The sequence below is a fragment of the Rosa rugosa genome, chromosome 5 (genome assembly GCF_958449725.1).
Source record: "Rosa rugosa chromosome 5, drRosRugo1.1, whole genome shotgun sequence".
NCBI lineage: Eukaryota > Viridiplantae > Streptophyta > Magnoliopsida > Rosales > Rosaceae > Rosa > Rosa rugosa.
In genome coordinates, this window is record NC_084824.1 from 2,145,766 (window position 1) to 2,168,155 (window position 22,390).

Below are 22,390 nucleotides of genomic sequence, written 5' to 3' on the forward strand. Positions count from 1 at the left end.
TACTAGATAGATATAAGTAGCTATCTACACTGAATGCTTGTGCAGTTGTGCTTCTCTTTAACATTGTTTTGTAGCAGAGGAACCTTATTTTGGCCTAATGATTCACTTTTCCGGCCACCACCTTCCATCAGCTTCTCTTCTTCGTCTTTAATTTCCCCACATCACTCCAGAGAGATTATTCAGAGCACCGCCGTGCACTTGCACCAACATAAATGAATGGTTAGATTCCATTAAATACACTTTTTGTTTATTAAAAATAAAGTTGATAATAAATATCAAGGGTTGAGATTATTTTATAAGGGTTGGGTCACTTGCACCGTCGGTGCATAGAATAATTTCCATTGAAATCTTGCCTAATAAGTAGTTTTACCATTTCAAAAACTATACGATTATACAAATATACATTGCAGCGCGCATTACCTTCCAAAATAGAATGGATCTCCCAAAAAGATGACACGCACCCATGATCACGCCAAACATGATCCCAAGAGGCTTGAACATAGAGCAATAAAGAGCTCCAGCCTTCCACACGCACCAGCTGATCAAAATGTATCGGATAACAGTTGAAACAATTCCCTATAGAAAAAAAAAGAAGCGAATTTATTAATTTTGACATACAAGTGTACACACACACACGCTGACACGCACACTCGATGAATTGAATAGAAACTTTGAGAAGAACGAATCACTATTACAGTGTATAAGATAATCAGCCCCATATCTGGTCTCAACTCCCAAGCATTTGCATCTTTAACTGCGACCAAAGTAAACACCGTAGACTGAACGGTTGCGAAGAAGCATTGGAAAAATACTACGAACACTACTGCCGGGTACTTCTGAAGGATCGATGCCTGCAAATGTTTTGAAATTATTAAGGGACTAATTAATTAGTACTTAATTGGAAGCGGTAATTGATTAACATGGCATATATACACAATCATAGTTAACCTGCAGAATGTACCATAGGGAACTGGTGAAAATATCTGCTGCCAAAAAAAGGCCTCCAAGAATCCAATTTGAATGTTGTGGTGGTGAGAAATGAAATTCATCAGGTGCACTTAGCAATATGATCGGTGGACGGTGGACCTTTGTAGAATGTGACCACAAATGCTCCTGTAATTGAAACGATGGTCCCCAAAACTTTGGCTTGACTATTTAACCTTCTCCAGTACACATTTTCCATCCTAATCAATAATAAATATTTAGACCACGTTAATTTCCAACAATTAACGTCGTCATGCAGTTCTTAATTAGTTGTTTTAAATTAATTAACCGCACTAATTGACAGCTGACCAATATATGAAATTTCAACAATAATGGCACATGAAAGCTCTTTGTCCCAATAGTCCTCACCAACTAATACGTGATTGGGTAGAAACGAAATATCACTTAAACAAAGTTGAGTTCCTTAATTGTTTATAATTATAGTACTAATAATATAGTAGTATAGATGTACATACATAGTCAATTAAAATATGTATTATGTATACCATATGTAAGTATATTGGGCTATTACGTACCACTCAACACATAACTTTCCCACAACTACTAGGAAAGCACAAGTTGCAGAAAACTAGGATAAGGACTCCTCCAAGTTTCTCGGTGACTCATGCAAGATCTGAAGAGGAAAATCTGGCAAAATCACTCTCACTGATCTTGTATTCATTCCATCATTATCTTTGATATGCATATCGACTAAATGATTTACTTTGGTTATATGCAATTAAATGGTTTAAATGATGCATATCAAATAAACGATTGGTTTGCTAAAAGTTAGGAAGTTTTAGGTTTTGAATGTTTATCAAATCAGTTTTAAAAGCTTTCCTTGTTTTCATCTTGATTGATATGCATGAAAAAGAGATTTGATTAAGGGGGAGTTTTGCTCCTCTATAAAAAGCTTTGAAAACTGATTTCTAATAGCTAGAGAGTTTTTTTCGTGTATCAAAATTGCTCTTCTGTGTGCTGCACATGTTTACTCAAATCTTTTACTGAAGAAAAACTCTCGATGCTTGTTTCATGTATTCTCTTGCATACTCTATCATTTCCATAATTCATTCTCAAGATCAGTGAGATGATCGAGTACAAGGAAGATTGAAGATTGTCTTGTTTACATGTTGTGTTGTTTGAGTCAGAAGTTAGAACAATTAAAACAAGTTAGCACTTGGCTAATTGAAAGTGATTGTTTTGAACAACACTACTTGTATACTGTAAACTTGATTGTTTCATATTGGATTGATTTTTCGTGTTGGATACGTCAAAAACCACGCAGTAAAGTTTCCTCAGTGGAGAGGTTTACACTGCGTTAGCAATTCCTGTGTACTTCTTGATAAAGCAAATTCCTGTCAAGCAGTTCTATCAATCATATTGCAATATGATTGATAGAACTGCTTGACAGGAATTTGCAATATTGCAATTGCAATATTGTTCTGTTCGGTATTTTCACCATATACATCAGAGTCTTTGATCAAATATATAGTATACTGACCTGAAAATAAGAGCAAGTATGAAAGTGAATGCAGGAATGAGGTTAAGCATGGCGGTACCAAGCGTGGGAGAGCTGTGGTCTATACCAATAAATAATCCAAATATCTGCCCTGAACATCTGCATATAAACAAGGAAATTTAGTAGTAATTAATCAACTAAATAAAAATTAATTCCAGACCCTTCAAAATAGTACTCAGTCAGTTACATACGCAAGGAAGGCAAGCAAGAAGAATCTGCGGAGTATGGAGAATGTAAGTGGAGGAGGGCGGTCTGGTGATGATCTGCAAATTATCATTCGCGCCCCCCAAAAACAAAGTAAGTAATCAACAGCAAATTAAAATACATAATTAACAAGATCATTAATATGAATATATGATCGAATAACCGAAATGATAAGAAAGAAAGGAACCTGTGGAAGATGAACAAGGCATAAGGGAGAAGGAGGAGGGTAGAGAGAGCTAGCGTTGGCGTAGACGACCATGGTGTATTTGTTGACCCCTTTAGACATGGCTGCCTTGTTTACTATCATATTCCCAGCTTGAGCCAGAATGGCCATAACCATTCCACCAAATGCCAGTAATTTCTCCATGCTCGATCCTCTCAAGCTCGATCTCTATCTCACAGAGAGAGAGAGAGAGTTAAACAGAAACCGCTAACCAACCACACCTGCTATTTTCATGATTTCATCTCATTATGATTTTTCCTTCAAGCTACATATATGTTTGACCTATTGCTTTCAATCCTTTCACGCTTTTTCGTTCCGGAGAAATTATTGACCAATTGAATTATCAATTGCAGACACGGTCGTACATCCAATGATATGATATATGTAGGACTAAGAGTGGTCCGTTTTGTTATGTTGACGATGTTTGGTTAGATGAGACACATGTTATTATTCAGAATGTGTTTTATCGATTTATGAGGATTTTTGTAATGTTTCAAGGCAGAAATATCACTTTGGTCATCGAACTATCTTTCGTTCAACACTCTGGTCACTCAAAAACTTCACTATGGTCATTAAATTATGTCCCCGTAAATCACTTTGGTCTCTCTGTCTATTTTTTCCGTTTAAATGTGATTTCTCCGTTAACTCCAATTAATGTTGGGAGTTTCAACTTGAAGACCATGGCAAACGAAGCAAGAGACAATCTCAACCACTTGCAGAGAGCCACCCAGCTGTCTAGCACTACCAACAACAATGGCAGGTACAACAGGGGATCGGAAGGACACTTTAGGAGAGGTTCGACATGCCCCGAATGACTAAAGAGGATGTCAAGGTTTGGGTGGAGGAGAAAATGCTAGTCATCAAGGTGAGAAGATCGCCAAGAAGAACGATGGTACGGGAGTTGAGGAAGAAGGTGAAGAGTGGTCGGCTAAGGGTTATGGAAGCTATAGCAGTAGAATTGCTTAGCCGGAGAAAGTTCAGTTTGAGAAGATTAAGGTTGAGGTTAAAAATGGGGTTTTGTATATCACTAATCCTAAAGCTATGAGCAGCTCCAAGGTTCTGGACATTAATGTTCAATGATAGAATCACATGTAGCAGAGGATTAGGAACATGTATCTCTTATATTTGATTCAAGTTTTGAAAGTGTTTCCACAATGAAACGAATCAATTGTGCAAAATAGAGTTTGTCTTGAACTCTAATATAGAGAGAGCTCGAATACTCAGACTCTCTTTTTGAAATGGGTTGACGAATACATCCCTACTCATTAGGCGCGTGAGGTTCAATTGCCACAGTTAAATGGAGAAAAAAGACAGAAAGACCAAAGTGATATACGGTGACATAGTTGAGTGACCAAAATGAAGTTTTTAGAAGTTGAATGACCACAGTGTCGAACGAAAGATAGTTTGATGACTAAAGATGATATTTCTGCCATGTTTCAATGTAACTTAGGGTTCTGGCTTGATGTCCCTCTCTATGCATCTTTTAAATTTAAATATAAATAACGGGCATAGGGCTAAGTTTACATGTTAGACTGGGTCCATATTCAACTGTACATTTGAAATACGTGGCAAGCTTCAAACGGCTAGATTCGTTTAATGTCTTTCCTTTCTGGAATAGTACTCAACTGTCTCTTGTCATTGATTTATCAATCACGCGTGGTTTTACCTATCAAACTATATATAAGAGTTAATAGTCAAAATTAAGGTTCTCGGAAACTCTTGAAATCACCGGTCCGTTTGTGACTGGATGACGGGAGAAAAGGAAGGGGAAGTTGATACACTCACTAAATTTGAACCTCCATTCCATATTTATATGGTCAATTGGTCACAAAAATCAACCCATGAATATGTACATTTATACGTACGTTAAGTATATCGATCAAGAAGCTATTATTAGCCAAATAGTCATCCTCAAGTATAAGAGGTACAACTAATAGTATAGGGATTTAAGAAAGGCTGTCGAATCCACGAGGATTGGATTCCTTTCACTAGCTCGGGTGTTAACCTAAGGAGAGCTAGCTAGAATATGCAAATGTACAATCACAAATCTAAATTCACAAGGAAATCTAGGCTCATGGTGAGTATGTACATTGTGGTGGTAGTGAGATTGTTTGTTGGATAGAGTGGTGAATCAAATTAAAATAAATGTTCAAATGTAACCTAAACTACTCTAAATTAAACTAGTAATATAATGAATGAAGTTAGGGGTTGAATTGTCTACCACTAACCTCCCTTGCGTTTTTTTTTTCACCACATCAAACCATGTGGCATTTGAACCAATTCAAGTAGGAAACCCTAGGTCAGAGAACGCGCCTCACGCGCCAAAGACAAAGAAACCCAGATCTCGCAGTTGGCTCTCCCGGCCGGCTGTAGCCGGCGAATCTGCCGCTGCGGTTCGAGCCGGGAGGGGTCTTTTCTTTCTCAGTCTATACTTTTTTAGCCTTTGCTTTCTTAGTTTTCTTGTTTCTCTAGAGTGGTTCGCCGGTTTGGGAGTGTCCAGATCGGTGGGACGTGGTCGGAGCATGCTGGCTCGTGCTGTATCCGTGGTGGCGTGGCTCGGTGGTGAGGCAAGGTTGGAAGGATGATGTTGGGGATGTGCTTTTCCATTGCGGTGCGGATCTGTTCTGTCCAGATCGATCCGATCTGGTTTGGATCTCTTCGATCTGACCTGGGTATGGATTTGTTTGGCTGGTCTGGTCTGGATCCATGGTGCGGATGGGAGGATGGCATCCTGTCGACGGCGGCGGTCGGTAGGGGATGGTTTTGTTGGGGCTTGGCCTGCGATGTTGGTTGACGGCGGTTGGGGTCGGAAGGAGGTGGCGGCGAGGTGTGGAAACTTTGTTTTGGAGTTCTGGTGTTTTTTTTTTTCTTTTTCTTTCTTTGCTTTAGGTCGGGTGCACTGCAGGTGGTGGCAGAGACTTTCATCACTTTTGGCCTTCCTGATGGTCATTCTTGCCTAGTTTTGAGTCTGCACAAAGTCTGCCTGTGGCATAGACAAGCATTAATGGCTTTCTAGGAGGTCTTTCTGTCAGGATGTGGGTCGGAAGTGATGCGTTTTGGAGGAGTGGTGGGATGATGGTGTTGGGTTCTCTTCAGTCCTTGGTCTGATTGTCCAGAACTCCCTTGATCGGGTTCGAAGCAACGACGAGTGTTGACTTGGCCGATCAATTGCTGGCCAGGCGGATTCTGGGTGGGAGTTGGTGTTCTTGGCTGAGTCTGCTCCATTACGTTTTGTTGTTGCTGCCAGTTTGTTTGGCGCCAATTTAGTTTTTTTAGTTAGTTTGGAGTCGGGGCCTAGTTTGGCTTCAACAGTGCGTCAGTATAGATGTCCATTTTGATGTCTAAAGTGGGAAAAGTTTCGGTTGAAGCTTTTTCCCATTCTCATTGTAATCTTCGTTTATTAATGAAGTTCTTCCTTGATCAAAAAAAAAAAAAAAAAAAAAACCTCCCTTGCGAGTATTGAAGTTCAAATACAAGTTATGCTATTCTAATTTCCCAATTACCCTCTTTACATCTAGATAAGACTACAAATGCTTAAACTCCTTTAATGTTATCAATTCCAACCGGATAAGTCTAGAATTAACTACCTAAGAACAAATCCTATTACCGGTTAAGTCTCAATTCATTGTTCCTAGATGCATAAATCTTTTAGTTTAGATAATCATGCAAGCAAACCAATGCCATCATAGAGGATGCTATCATGCTATCAATGCTCAAGGTTAACTGTAATACCCCGAAAAATCCAAATTAAATTCCATGGATTTTTAGAAATGATTTTACGATAGTAGGAGCGAATACGAAGCTTGGAGAAGTTGTGGAATTAGTTCGAACGATTTTATTTTCGAAAACGAACGTTTTTTAGGGGGTCAACAAAGATGACTTTTTATACGTTCAAAATTTGGGAAAATTTCCTTCATGAAAGTTGTAGAGCTCGTCGATACGATCGCGTGCATATGTGGAACGCAATATTCGGAGTTCGTATGAATAAGTTGTGAATATTTTAAAATTGGGTTTTTTCTATAAATAGTGGAAAATTCTGATATTTTTTTCATTAAGGCCAAAAAAATGGAAATTTTGCTGAACAGTCCCCCCCTCCTCCGGTTCTCTCTCTCTCCCTCACCCTCAGACCCGACGTTTTTCACCCGACCCGACCCGGACCCATCTCTCTCCTCCGGCGTCCTCCGGCCACGACCCGGCCTTCCCCGAGCTCGCCGTCGCACGCACAGCCTCCCTCCGGTGTCGCCTTGCCCCGCCGCTGTCCCTATCCCCGGATCGAAGCCACCCAGCCTCCGATCGGTGACCCGACCTAAAAACCCATTTTCCGGCGTCCCCTCGGCCGATCCTTCCCATTTTCGTGATCTCCTCCTCCCTCTGATCATCCCCATGTAAGTCTTTCATCACGATTTTGAGTGTAGAACACTAGATCAAGGTTTGACTTTTTCGACGTCCCTGATTTAATCTGAAATCTGATCGGACGCACAGGATTAATCCAAATTCCAAGCTTGATCTAGGACGATCTAGGCCAAACCAGACTTAGCTCTAGGTATGGAAGTCGATCACCCTTTCATTTTGAACAAGTTTGTAGTTGGTCGCTTTGCCATCGGAGGTGGTTGACCCGGAGTTGACCGCCGCGTTGACCGCCCACTGACCACCGCTTGTGGCGGCGCGTCAGACCATATTTCGAGTTTTCATTATCTAGGCGATGATCTATGCATCCATACGAGCGTTTTGATATATAACATGGTCATGTTAGAAAAAGTTGATAAATAGTGGATTTACGTTTTTACGTTACTATTTACGGTTTTTACGTTTTATCTTCTGTTTACGATCTGCGAAGATCAGACCATTGGTTTTGCTTCAAATTTAGATATGTTGATCGTATGACTGTACCGATGACTTTGTGAGGTCACGGGCGAAGATCCGACCGTTGGATCTTCGTATAATTGTAAAACAGTAATTCGGAAGGCGATTCGTGAGAATCTGACCGTCGGATTTTCATATAAAATTATGGAGATATTAGTAAGGGCAATTCAGGAAGATTGGACCGTTGGATCTTCGTGATAATATTGGAGGATGATCCTAAGGGCGATCCGTGAGGATCCGACCGTTGGATCATCATATAATTTCGATCCGACCGTTGGATCATCGTTTAATTTCAATCCGACCGTTGGATCATCGTTTAAGTACGTTTATGAGTTGTTGGCTAAGTTAAGATCATTATTGGATTAGGTGATCGATGGATTGATTTGGTGGACGATTCGGATTGATATATTTGGCTTTTTAGAAGACGCAGCTGGATTAGAGGTGAGTAAACCTCACGTGGTTCATATTACGAACCGAATAAATTTAATTACTTTATTTTTATCGCAATTGTGTGAAAATATTTGTGGAATAAATATTTGTTTTAAATCATATGGACTTGATCAACTACGGTCCATAGGTAAGTAAAATGATTTTATTGTACAAATGAATTTCACGGTTTTTATGCTTGAACTATAGTTGGTATTAGTGGTCATCCCTGAGCGGATGATTACGTATATATATATTTACGTGGAATATATATATTGGTTGATGTGTGATTGGTGTGATGAAATGATTGAGAATGGATTGGATATTATTCAAGCTATTAATCTCGCATTTTAATTGTTGAATAATGAAATGTTGATCATGTGGTGTGAAAGCTATTTTATATGCCCACTTGTGATTATGTGGAAATTATTTTAAGAAATAAAGATTTATCTTGAAATAATATGTCTCTTTATGTGGGTGTACATATACATATATACGATCTATAAATCATAATTAAAGATTGTATTTGTGAATTTGATTATGTCTGAGAAGTACAATTGTGAAGCCGAGTGATTTCTACAACCCCGTGCTTAAATGAATTACTGGTAAATGTGTTTTGGTGTTATGAGACGTTAAGCCTGGGCCCTAGTCCCTATAGATAGTGCACTATTATACTCTTAGGAAAGAGGTGTTCTCCTTGAGTATACATACTTTGGATTTGTCCTCTGTATGCTACGGCTTACCCGTGCTTTGGGTATAGTAGACATACTCTAGTACGTGGATTTGTGATTTGTTACCAGTCAACCTGGCTTACCCGTATTTTGGGTATAGTAGACATACCCTAGTACGTGGATTTGTGATTTGTTACCAGTTAATCCGAAAATTCACTAAAAAGAGAAGTGTGCTTATATTATCCTGATCAAATATCTATCTGTGATATATTGCTAATATGTGAAGGTGTTAGTGAAAAGAGAATCAAGCATGCTTTGCTTTAATGTTATTTCACATATTAATGTTGCAATATTTGTTGGTTGGGATCAGTCAAATGTGGAGTTTTAAAAGAAAGCATCGAGAATATACTTATATGTTTCTGTGACTTTTGGAGTTACCTTGTGAGTGTGTTGATTGTTTACTTGAGTTATAGTAAATATAATTGAATAAATCAACAGTTCTTTCTTGTTTACTCATACGGGCTGTCAAAAGCTTACCGGGTTTTGTGTTGTTGCAACTCCCGGTACACTATTCAAAATGTGTAGCGGGTAATCCTACAGGTCAGGAGAATCAGGGCAGTGATCGTGCGGTTTAGAGTATTAGTATTAGATTTATAGTATTTGTTTTGTGAGGAGAATTGTGCTCTCTTGAGCTTTATAATTTGTTTTGGTGAGAGTGTACTGTAATAAGTAGCTTGAGGATTTGGTTTATGTAATTATTGAGAGGTGTAATGTGCAGTTGATTTTGAGAAAAAAATTCTGAGATTATAAACAGGGTATTTGAGGTTCATGCTTCGAATATGAATTACTTAAATTCAGAATTCGGGGTGTGACAGATTGGTATCAGAGCGTAAGGTGCATATTCAATGATTTGTCAATACTTTCCGAGTGATGGCCCGTCTGCAGTGGATCCCCATCGTGTGCTCTTCAGTATTGATCAAGTCATTGGTATGTGAGAGTGTTAGAAGTCATCTAGGACGTTTGGTCGTATTAGGAGTTATAAAATACCCTTGGTGTGTTAGTATATTGGTTATTAGGTATTTGTATTGATTGATGCTATGTTTGAGTGTTATACAAGTTTTAAACAATTTTTGCTATGCTCCCGAAGTAATGGACAAATTGGGAAGCATAACTAAGGATTGAGGTAGACCCTTAGGTAGAGGTCTAGTATGATGTAGGGACATGATCTTTCTATGGAGACAGTTGAGGATGAGGTGTAGGCATCAGAGGTTGAGCTGCCTGTTCCACTAGTGGTTGATGTGATGAATTCTATTCTTAGGTTGAAATGGTGAAAAATGTTGAGGATTTAGGAGTAGTTGGAAAGAGAATTGATCTCACCGCACCCCCGCCGTCCTCGAAGCTCGGCCACCTCTCCGACTCCTTCAAGCTCGAGCACCAGTTCCTCTGAGTCCCCTTCGAGCACTACAAGAAGACGATCCGCGCCAACCACCGCATCACCGAGAAGGAGATGTCCGCCGTCATCAACGACGCCGTCAGTCACCTCAATTCCCTCGTCTCCAGGCTCCAAGGCCTCAAACGAAAGGTAAACGAATCACAATTCAAAGAATTAGAGTGATCTGGAGTATTGAATCGTCGAAATTCGAGCTGACAATTTTGAATGTTAGGCATAATAAGTAGTTATTCTGATTATATTGCGAAATTGTGATTGAGATTTTGTGTGGTGATTGATGTTGAAGCAGGAAGAGGGGAGCAAGACTGAGCACTTACAGGTGCAGAGGTGCCGGGCGAGGCTGGACCATTTAGAATGAGCAGATGTGGAGAATTTGTCAGAATGGAACAATGTGAGGTTGAACCGGATCCTTGTGGACTATATGTTGAGGATGTCTTATTATGATAATGCGGTGAGGTGAAGATGGCCGAAAGCCAAAATATTCAGGTAGTTTTGCTTTCTGGTCTCGGATTAGCTAGAATTGTATGATATTATGGTTCTTATGGTATGGTTTTGGTCTTGTACTTTCCGGTATTTGTAACTCATGCTAGAATAGAGCCAATTAGGCATGAGAATATAAAACCTGAGTTCAATGTTTTTGCATTGCAGGAACTGCAGTTTGGAGCCACTGCCTCAAAAGTTTTATGAGTCATATTTGAAGAGGTATGCTGCCAAAATATTATATATTTAGTTCAACCTCTAAATTTCGTCTAAGTGTTGATTAGAGTTTTAGAATATAGAGTGTTAAAGGGTCCAGCAATAGGAGCCAATTTGAAGTCACTAATTTCTCAAATTTTTAGCAATTTTTTGTACCTTGGGCATTATGATGGTTAGCCATGGATATATCTAGGACTGTAATATATGTTCAGTGGGAGTTGGTTTCAATGCCACTATGTCTACAAACATTTTAGGATTCCCCTGTTTCTTCCTATTATTCGAGCTGAAATTGTCTGATTATCATTTGGGTTAAATTTGTTCCTATAGTTCGTAATTTGGCTATGTATCTTTTAAAAATATCATCTCCTTCAAATTCTTTTTTGAGTGTTTTACATTGTGAAGTTTGTTCTTTATAAAACTTTGCAGTGGTGTATTTATCAGATTTACATTTTTATTGAGATCACAACTCTCTTTTTGATCTATTTTTGTGGATATGCAGAAAGCTAACAAGTATTGTTCCTTCTGACAGATTTGCCTTCTATTGTTGTTCATGTGACAGGTGCCTTAGTTTACAGTTCAACTCTCACTGAAAGAGTGTTCATTCTGGTTGAAGGGTAATATAGCTATGGATTATTGTTTCATCCGTCGTTGCCTTTTTTTTTTTCTTACGATGGTGTAAAATTTGCACTTATTGTGTTTATTTTATGTTTTCTTCTTTATGGTGCCCTTTTAGCTGTAGAATGTGTACGAAATGCTTCTGATGGTACCTTGATGCATTCTTTGACGGGTCACAATGAATCTGTAAGTAGTCAGTGGTGTTTTTGCAGTTTCCTTTATTCTACTTTGAATTTCTTCATAAGTTGTGTTCTTGAATGCTTTAGTTGCAATATGTGCCTGTGGTTCTGTGTTCTGACAATGTTGCAAGTAATTTTAAAAGATTACTTATTGTACTTGTACACTCTTGTTAATGCTTTCATCAGATTGACTCTCATTCCTCTTGTTTATTACTTTTATTGGCTTAATATTAATTAACTTTTGTTGAACTGTAGGTACCAATTCACTTCTCATTTGCTTTGAAGGGTTGCACTTGCAGGTATTATTATGTTTTTCTACATGGGGTGGCTTCCTTAACATGAGTTATTATGCTTTTCTAATTGGGGCACTTTGCTCGTTAGACTGACATTTTTTTTTTTTTTTTTTCAAGATTATGGTTTAGTATGTAAACAAATGGTGACAGACCTGTAGTTGTGTTGTGTTTGTCCACATTTACAGGCGGACTTAAAAAGCTGGACTTCAAAAGTTGGACAGAACTAAAGACTAAAGAGGATCACTACAAAGCGGAAAGTGCTAGTACTCTATGACGTATGATTTAATTTCAGATGTTTAGTATACTCGGTACCATTAAATGTATCTGATTGTCTAATTTATTATTATCAGTAGTGTGTATTACCATGTATATATTGTGGATACAAGACTGATGACCAGGAAGAAAAAAGGGGGAAAAAAAAAGTAAAACAAAAGCTCCAGTTTGGTGCCAATTAAAAATGGCACCAATTTTTTTTTTTAAAATTTGGGGGATGTTTCCCACTGATGTAAGAGTTGCCAATTAAAGATATAATGGTGTAAAAGATGATGTGGCACCTGACAAAAGTAATATGAGAGAGTGATGTGACACACATGTCAGTTTGGTTAAAAATAGCCCACCGATAATGTATTGGTGCCCTATGTTCCAAAGGAAACTGGGGCAAAGAGCACTGTCAAGGTTTGGGTGGCTGCATAGTGGCTAATGAAGATTTTGGTGGCTTTTGTGAGTAATGAGCACCCTTATTGGAGGGTGTCCTTTGGCCAATTTTCTAGTAGTGAATGCTCCTTGAATCCTCCTTGATGGTGGAATAGATGGATGATAAACTTATTGATGGTGATGATGAATGAAATGGTGATGAAGATATGATGCTCATTTGGCCAATTTTGAGTGGTAGTGATGGAGTAATGGTGGTGTTGATGGAGGTTGAGGAGTATGTATATTATGAGTTTGGATTTTGGGAGGTGGAGATGGAGGTTATGCATGTGGAGGAGATTGAGAGAGAAAGAAAATGTAATGGGGTGGTGTGGGTGATGCCTCTTTCTTGTGAAGAATGGGTGCTTAAATAGTGGAGAGTGACGTGAAAATGGTGTTGAGAAGTAAGATAGCAGTTAAGTTTTTTAATTAAGCAAAGAGGTGGAGTATGCTATTACCACTCTATCCCAAAAAACAAGAGAAAAGAGTATGGGAGTGATGGTGTAGGTTAGAGTAGGAAATGATGAGTGATGGATGGTGATTAAGCCTAAAACATGATAGATATTGAAGTGATGATGATGGTGGACTTTTGGGTAATAGGGAGTGTTTGGTTGAATTGGAATAAAAAGGTTTGGAATTTGGTTAAGATAGAATGATGGTGAATGAATATAATGGAATAGATGCTATGGTATTTATCCTCCTTGCTCCTCTATGAATATGACCGGAAAATACATGGCACCAACGTGAGTGGTGGTGCGCTGCCACTTGTGCCGCCAAAAGTGGTGGTGCACGAAAAATTTGCCGAAATTTCACTTTTTTCTCCTCTTGTCAACATTTTCTACAAAACATGAAATTAGATTAGTCAACATTAAATTGAATTTTAGAACAAGTAATTTTCATATTTTAGGGCACAAATACGTATATGAATTATGATCCAACAACTACTTCTATCGATCTGTGGATGATTGATCTAGCTACTTGTTTTGTAGTAGAGGGAGCTTGTTATGATCAACACTAGAGGGATCTTCATCATCCAGCTTCTCTAATTCTCTGGCCTTTCCCCACATCACAGCGTAAAACCCAGTAACAATTATAACTGCACCAACCAAATTGCATGAAAACCATCGAGTTCTAAAATTATCATTCATAAAATATGATCGAGTGTGAGCATTCACATGTGTCTATTGTTGAAACTACATGCATATACATCGACGAATGACTCTGATATAGTGATATATACTATGAATAAATAAGCGTCGAGAGGCTAAGATTTGAGTATGTAAACAAGTTACAAATTAATTTTAAAGAAATATGTACCTCCCAAGGTAGACTACTGAATCTCCCAAAAAGATGAAACACATGATGACACCAAAAATTATCGCAAGCGGTTTGAACATAGAGCAATAAACAGCTCCAGCCTTCCACACGCACCATGTCACTAAACTGTAACGAAGAACTGTTGCTACAATTCCTTATACAAAGTCTACTTAATTAGTTTGATATATACACAACTAATAATTAGTACACTACATATATATTTGATCATGAACTATATATGAAAAAACTAATCTTAACTAGAACTTCATTAAAAGCATTACGGTGTATAAAATAGCAATGAGCCTCATGTCCTGTCTTAGCGCCCATGCATTTGCATCTTTGATAGCAATTAAAGTAAACGCCGCAGACTGAATGGTGGTGAATAAGCATTCGAAAAACACAATAAACACAACTGCTGGGTACTGCTCAAGGATCGATGCCTGCAACTGTACGTTTCCTAAATTAATTAGGAATGAGAAAAATTACTTGTGACGTAATTAATAGGTTGCTCATGGATGCTTGTTGATAAGCTCATAAATGTACATGATTTTGTATTGATTTCTTCATGTTTTCTTAGCTAGTTTTCCATCTATTTGAGTCATTTACTTTATTTTTATGTTTTATAGGTGTTATGGAGCAAAGTAGACGAAAGGAAGCTAAATCAGTAAATCTGCCTATGTAGATCAGTCAACATGCATCGACATGAAACTGAGAGCATCTCAGAATGAACCAGCAGTGAGCTTTATATGGTTGGAAACCGTTGGATGTCTAGTTTCCAGAACTTTTAACAGTTCGTTCATATTATTTTTCTACAAGAAGTTATGGTCGATTTTGTACAGTAAGGTCAGACAATCCAAGAATCTGACACTTTGACAGAAATCCATGATTTGGGGCCTCTTTTAGAAGCCCAACAACGAGTATTAAATGCATATCTCTGTTTATTAGAGATATATGACATCTTTTAGGAATCTTAGAGGAGAATCTATTTGAATCCTAAAAGGAAAAGAAGTGCAAAATTTCCTAAACGAAGCAATAAAGAAGGGACATCTACTTTAGACGTAGGCTCTGCCGCACAAGAAAAAGAAAAGAACGACATCTTCTGCCATCATCTAGCCGTGATCTCACCTCCTTTCATCTCTATTTCTCTTTTCAATTCCTTGATGTATGCTTTCAGCGAATTCATGACTATGACTAGCTAAATACTTTTGTAGCTAGGGGCAATTTTAAAGCCTCAAACATGTTCAATTCATATTGATGACAATTTCGATCAGTTTTTGGCTTTCTATATTATCAATTAAGTGTTTGTTTCACCGTGTCTACAAGATGAATCTTTGCTTGTTTGTTTAGGTGCGCAACTAAATGAATAGGTTAGGGTTCTAATGCTAGGAGTAACACTAGATTAATTCGTATTGAATTTCCAATTGAGTAGCAAAATGTTTTCTTGAACTACATGTGACTTGAACCCTAGGTTTAGCAAGACTACCAATGTACTTGTGACCTTAGATTTATCCAAACCCTTTTCTTGCTTAATGATTTTGATATATTAAACTTAGCGAGTTTGTGTCTAGGTTGCATAATCGGAAAAAGATTAAGTGGTGAGCTTGTATATATTCACTTAATGAGGAACTAAGAAAGGGTAATGGGTTAATTCGAGCTTGTGAGTTAACTTTGGGTAAATTCAATTGAGAAGTAGGATTCCATAACTGAGCTTTGATATTTTTTATTTTATTTTAGTTTATTATTATTATTTTTAATGAATAAGGGTTTAGGCGATATTAGCTCCTTGGAGGCAAACGATGTAGGGAACAAGTCCCCCACCCTCAATCATATTCTAATAACCTGGAGAACGTACCATAGAGAAGTGAAAAAAGCGTCAGCTACAAGAAAAAGTCCTCCCACAAGCCAGTTTGAATGTTGAGGTGAGAAGAGGAATTGAGTGGCTGAACTAGGAACTAGTAAGATTGATGGACCTTTGTAGAGTGTGACAACAAAAGCTCCTGTGATTGATGCAATGGTTCCCAGAACTTTGGCTTGGCTACTTGACCTCTTCCAGTACACATTTTCCATCCTATGTAATTAATCAAAACACCGATTAATTTATAAAATATGATTGAAAATGGGGCATATATGAAAAATCTTTCCTCCTAGTTAACCCTTTTTTTTTTTTTTTTGCCTGAAAAGATAAAAGATGACCCATTTTCAGAGTGGTCGACAATGGGGCATCGGGGCATGCATAATGCTAAAACGCGTTTCACTTGGCCTTTGAAAGCTAGCTTAGCTCTTTGTCCCACATTCGTACTATCAATGTTTGTGGTGTAAGGGATAATATAAAGGTATATAATATATTCTCCAAAACTAGTTATTTTATGTGGTTAACAATGGTCGAATTATTAGAAATAGACGTGTGGTATATATCATAATATCAATACTGGCCATAGCTATCAATAGTCAGGATATTTTTACCGTCAATTATTCCAAAAATTATTCAAATGGATCAACCATGCATCCTTAATTATAATTAAAATTTGTCTAAACTAACCTGAAAATGATGGCAAGTAAGAAAGTGAATGCAGGGATGAGGTTAAGCATGGCAGTGCCAAGCGTGGCAGAGCTATAGTCTACATCAATATAAGCAAAAATCTGGGCCGAACATCTGCATTGTTCTTGGAAGAAATTAAATAATGAAATCGATCAAATTAACAGTATATATCTATATATATATACACCTTTAAATTAACATGAAATAATTAAGAATACTTTGCAATTAATTAAGCTGTACTTATGAGCTAGGCTACCAACCCAAAGAGGCCAAGCAAGAACAATCTGCAGAGTATATATAGAGAATGTAAGTGGAGGTCGCTCTGATGGTCTGCAATTTGATTATCGCCAGAAAAAATTAAGTATAAGTACTGATTAATGAACAAGACTACAAGAGGAACAAATGCTAATTAAGTAAAGGATATGCATGGGGGAGGGTCTAGATCGAACAGAAAGAAGAACCTGTGGACGACAAAGGCAGAAGGAAGAAGGAGGGTGGAGAGAGCGTTGGCGTAGACGATCATGGTGTATTTGTTGACCCCTTTCGACATGGCGGCTTTGTTTAGTACCAAACTCCCAGCTTGAATCAGAATCGCCGTCACCATTAATTCCAACAAATGGCAGTAATCTCTCCATCCTCATCTCTCTCTCTCTCTCTCTCTCTGCAGAAAATCCATGAAAGCAGTTTCTACTACTCTTAGAATTTCATTCAAGATATCACTCTCCCTTGATCTCCCTCGGCGTCCCAATTAAAGTATTAAACTAAATTCCTACTACTCTAAACATATGTATCCTCACGTTTTCCTTATTTTATCAACATTTGGCTCTTTCTCAAAGTTTTTTTTCATTGTTAGAGACATCCCAACTCTATATGATAGGCATTTAGATATTTGTAAGATCGAACTTTATATGGAGCAAACTAATTAGAGCCAAGCCAGCTAGCTAGTGGGTACGTGCTGGTGTGGTAGAATTGAATGCATCTGGTTTTTGCATTTTTGAAGAATATAATGCATGTATTGGGCTTACATTCCATTTAGTATCATGCAACGAAGTACTATTACATCTCATTGTCCGAGATCTGGTCCAATGCAACCCAAGAGATCCACTACTATAACAATAACAGCATGATCATATTTCATTTATTTATTGGGCTTTTCCCTAAACCTAAACCCAAAATGAAAACTGCCTATCATCAACACATTTAACGAAAATGCTCTCTTTAATTCCAATTTTTAATTTTTAAAGAAATAGTAGTAATAACTAATAAATCCACGCTAATTACTGTTCAGAAATAAATCCATTTTGCATTGGCAAACCCAAAATAGGAGCATTACTGTTCTAGCTATGTCTCTGCAGTCTGCACGCAATAAAAGATTGAGAGCATTACTGTTCTAGCTATATATGCATGTCTGCAGCTGCAGTGAAAGACAACTAGCTAGCATCCATATATATGAATCAGTACTCTTTGAATGCAACTAGTTATATGCACTCATGCGGTCCTTTTATGAATGCATTGAAGTTTGAACCGAGATAAGCATGTGGCTAAGTTACCATAATGTGAATATGCATTGGAGTCCTGTCTTTGTTGATCGAGCTAGCTAATTTCAAGCAAGTCACTCACAAGAATTCAGGAACGTACTCACTACAGTAATAAAACACTTACTAGTTATAAAATATTAGTTCTGTTTGAAGGTGGTCCTGTACGTATATACTTGATCGAAACTGAATGATCATTAACCAGCTAGCTAGTACTTTGAGCTAGGGACATCATTCAGAGTACTTCTGCTTAGTCCTCCTCTCAGATTCTGATTGCAATTTAAAGAGCGGGAGGTTATTACAATTCTAAAGTTCTTATCAGTAAGTACTAAGTAGTAAGTTGACAACCTTTACTTACTACGGTAGGCGTGGTAATAAAACCCTTTGCAGCAATTAGCTAGGTTCTGGTGCTTAATGCAGCTTTTATTGACATTAGCTTGATACCAAAAATCCGCAATCCTTGACAATGTAATTGTCTACCCGGAAAATGGAAAAAGAAAACAGCCAGACAAGAACATTACAGTAGGTATTCATTTGTAGACAAACTTGAAAACGATACCAATGCATTAGGGTATCGTCTTATTTAACAAAATTCTTTGTGAGCAAATTCAAATACGTCACGCAACTTGTGACGCGTAATGAAGACTTTGATATCATGTTAGACAAGAATACTCAAGATTGAAATGAGTCAAAATAATGTCTATCAAGTCAACACTAGAGACAAGCTATATATGGTACATACCAGTATCTCATACACTCATTTTAATTACATATATTTGAACAAAAAATTACAATTATTTGAATCAAAATTACAACATTGAGAACAAAAGTTACCATATTCATTTACACTATTTACATATAGTTAAACAAAAATTACAACATTGACAGCGAATTTGTTCAAAAGCTTGTAACAATGTCGTAGGAGGTGTAATTACCATTATTAGAACTAAGATTACACAAAATAGGACTCAACATTACCACTTTGACAACAAATTTGTTGTCACATTTGTAAATGTGTGTATGAGATACTGGTACGTACTATAAAATTTTCCGTCAACACTAATTCTATACGCTTGTTCTTGGTCGATCGACATTCCTTCTCGTGAACGAATTCCGGCTACGCGCTGGCTAATAAAGGACTCGTTGATTTAGCACCTGCAAGCAATAGTAACTAGCAGAGGGGACGGAGAAGGACAAGTCAGTGCAACCCATTGGCTGCAAGTACCAAGTACGTTTCCCTCCTCTCTTTCCTTCACTGACTGATTACTAATGATGCAGATAAAGAAATAAAAGCTTCCAAGGGAAAATCACAGATCGCTGCTGCTGCGGTACTGTACAATATGAGGGTCCTAGCTTCTCTCTCTCTCTCTCTGCCTTTGAGACTTTGATAGTGGCATTTCACTGGATTTCCATTAATTTCACAACTTCAATGATGCTATTGTCTCTGAATCTCTGATCAGGTACTTCTGCAATTCAAAGGAATTAGTAAGGAACTTATGAGACTTCTCCAGCAGTTAAATAAAATGATCATTGACCCTGTAATATTTTTGAAATATTAATTGGACAGTGCCTACTGTACGTAAGTGCTCGATTTCAAAATTGCAAATTGACTGTTTACCTAACCACAAGAGGGCCATAAACCTAGACAATCTAGAATGAGGACTGTTGGGACTTGAAAGGATGTGGGATCAGATCATCAGATACATATTTTTTTTCTTTCTTTCTTTCCTTTGGTTTCTTGGCCCACAAGCCTATCGGCCATTCGGCCTTATAGGATAGGATAAGCATATCTTTCCCAGGCACTGCACCTACCACAATTTTTTTAAACATGTATCACGTTTTTTAAGTTTAATTAGTTAGATTCATTTCCCTCTTTGACGATACACAGTTTTTCCGCCTTTCAATTTTCTCCATCTCACGACTTCGGGGGGAAGGAAATTCGAACATTGAACCTGTTTGATTGAGACTTATAACCGTTCACCGAGTCCAATCCAAATTCCGAACTTTGAACTAGTCATGGCATGGCATGGAATTGGGTTGGATTGGATTGGATTGCTAGCGTTGTTTTAGGGTCAGTATGTCGAACCAATAAACACCGCAAGGTCATATCCTCATATTCTTGTTCATGCTTAGAAAGTAGAGAACAAGGAGCATCTCAGTTACAGTATGGCCATGCCTTCATGTATGTAATGCCAACTGTAAAGAGAGACGGAGCCTTAAATTCACTTCAATAATACCAACTGTTAATAAAAAGATTCCATACTCGATCTAGAGCAGCTTTAGTTTCTGTTGTTTCTTTTTACATGTATGTAATCTCAATTGGTAAAAATCTCGATGTGAGAGGAGGAGCACTTTCTGTGCGATCTGATCACGACGTCCCTATCTCACTGATCAGCTGCTGCTTGTATATACCTTACCCACCAACCCCACAAAAATCTCAGTCACGTTGTCTTCAACTAGAGAGCTTCAAATTTAAAGATGCCTTCCATCTCTCTATGATTGTTAGTCCTTTTCGGTTCTCTGTTAGCCAAAGAAGCAAACATCATCCCTTTAACCCCACTCAAATGAATGCAATCATGGCCACCCATGCAAATAGATATCTCACTTCCCTTAATTGGTTTATATATAAAACTTAACCAATCCCCCCTAATTAATAGACTACACCTAATCATTAACACAATCTAATTGTCAACCTAATTCCATGCTAAAGTGTACATTTTTATATAGAACGTTCTCATGTATGCTTCCCCTATATGGGCAACTCGATCATCTAGCTCTCACCAAAGTTTGTTAGAATATTTATGTATGTGAGAAAGATGTTTGTTAAATATTTAAAGAAGTTTCAACAAACGCATACAAGATCTATCAAGGAAGTAAAACGATCGAGTGCAAAAAAGATTCATTGTAGTAAAGTACGTGTTCGACGAAATGCTTCAAAATAACTGCTAGCTGTAGCAAGAATGACCGAATGAACAAATCAAACTAGGGTTGAGCTTTCATTAACTCCCCAACAGAAAGCGTAAGCCAAATCTAAGTTTTGGTTTGTGGTTCCAAACCCAATCAATTGATTAATATTTAAACCAAACAAACACTCAAATCCTTTCAAGGACATGATTGAGTACAGCTTTACAAGTGGACCAGTATATACTAGTTGGGTCTTGGTTGTCCAATTTCACTTTATTTACGATGTTGATGGGTGATGATAGTGAAAGGGGTACTGTTGCTGATGATGGTGAAGCAAAAATCTTTACAAGCTCTCAAAATATTTAAAATGTGTTGAACATCTGTAGTCACAAATTCACATTAAGGGTTTGGTGCTGGTGGATTGGACGATCCTTATATGGGTCATCCACTACATTGACTACAAAGCTTCAGATCTAGAGCCTGAGAATGGAAAAAAAAAATTTCTTCCTTTCGAAGTACTATGAACCAAAACGATAGGTGTCTTTCTCTGACTTTTTACTTATCAAAGTTGCAAGTATTGTGGATGATTCTCACAAGGGTTGTCCGGTACGTCAATTCATAACATGTGATGTTTTAGATTTTGTAAATCATAGAATCAAATTTTTCATTGAATTTAAAAAGTTTAAAAGTTAAAATTTTCATAATATATATCACATGCTCTGAAGTGTGTGTGTGTGTGTTTGTGTATATATATAATGCAGAACTTTCATGAATTTTGATATATACTCTTTTTTCAATTTTGTGAAATTTTTGCTCATGTGATGGACGGCTAAGAACGAAAGGGCATCTTCCATTTTTTTGTAGCAGGTTTGAATTGCGACCACTATACTATATACGTGGGTGGCTTTTCTGCTACATTGATGATATGTAAAAGTTGGGTAGGAAAGAAGAAATCAAGAATATATTTGAGTCTTTGGAAAGGCAAGGGGACTCATTTTTACAGCAATGAAAAGGTTACCAAAGGTACCCAGAAAAAGGGATATCTTTCTTTAATCTCTTTGCTTTTTTCCTTTTTGTTATGGATGAGTACACACGAGCTTTTCTTGGCCAAATTTGTGAGCCTTCACGTGATGCCTTGGAGTTTTCTCATCTCAGGGCAAAAATTTCAGAGTGTATGAACTTGATTGCATTTGACCAACTCCAGTTCTCCCCTCTTTGGACTTTTTCCAATCTGTTTCTATGGTCCTCCCCTAGTTAATAAAGGATTGAATGTTTAATCTCT

The 22,390-nt window shown here is 37.7% G+C and overlaps 1 protein-coding gene, 2 long non-coding RNA genes and 1 pseudogene across 10 annotated transcripts; 1 reads left to right on the top strand and 3 right to left on the bottom strand.

The window, feature by feature from the left end:
- Window positions 1-34: 34 nt before the first annotated feature.
- LOC133707921 (WAT1-related protein At3g28050-like) lies at window positions 35-3,156 on the bottom strand (annotated as a pseudogene).
- A 7,082-nt stretch (window positions 3,157-10,238) lies between these two features.
- Window positions 10,239-11,653, top strand: LOC133709788 (uncharacterized). Its single transcript, XR_009846381.1, has 4 exons — window positions 10,239-10,472; window positions 10,630-10,826; window positions 10,989-11,042; window positions 11,596-11,653. It is a non-coding gene; the product is annotated as an uncharacterized LOC133709788 (long non-coding RNA).
- A 629-nt stretch (window positions 11,654-12,282) lies between these two features.
- Window positions 12,283-17,611, bottom strand: LOC133709787 (WAT1-related protein At3g28050-like). 8 transcript variants are annotated; one of them, XR_009846380.1, is made up of 6 exons: window positions 17,131-17,610; window positions 16,910-16,999; window positions 16,670-16,783; window positions 15,983-16,198; window positions 14,131-14,576; window positions 12,283-13,651 (listed from the first exon to the last, which is right to left on the bottom strand). XR_009846380.1 is itself a non-coding variant. In XM_062135661.1 (5 exons), exons 1-5 carry the CDS (start codon window positions 17,271-17,273, stop codon window positions 14,480-14,482), a joined length of 594 nt encoding a protein of 197 aa, XP_061991645.1. In that variant the 5' UTR covers window positions 17,274-17,611; the 3' UTR covers window positions 12,283-14,479. The 8 variants fall into 8 exon arrangements, 5 of the variants coding, with proteins under 5 accessions (XP_061991645.1, XP_061991643.1, XP_061991644.1 ...); XR_009846378.1 differs by having other exon boundaries at window positions 12,283-13,909; XR_009846379.1 differs by having other exon boundaries at window positions 13,759-14,576.
- Window positions 17,612-19,021: 1,410 nt separating this feature from the next.
- Window positions 19,022-19,928, bottom strand: LOC133707960 (uncharacterized). The gene is made up of 2 exons (XR_009845462.1): window positions 19,823-19,928; window positions 19,022-19,670 (listed from the first exon to the last, which is right to left on the bottom strand). It is a non-coding gene; the product is annotated as an uncharacterized LOC133707960 (long non-coding RNA).
- Window positions 19,929-22,390: the final 2,462 nt, after the last annotated feature.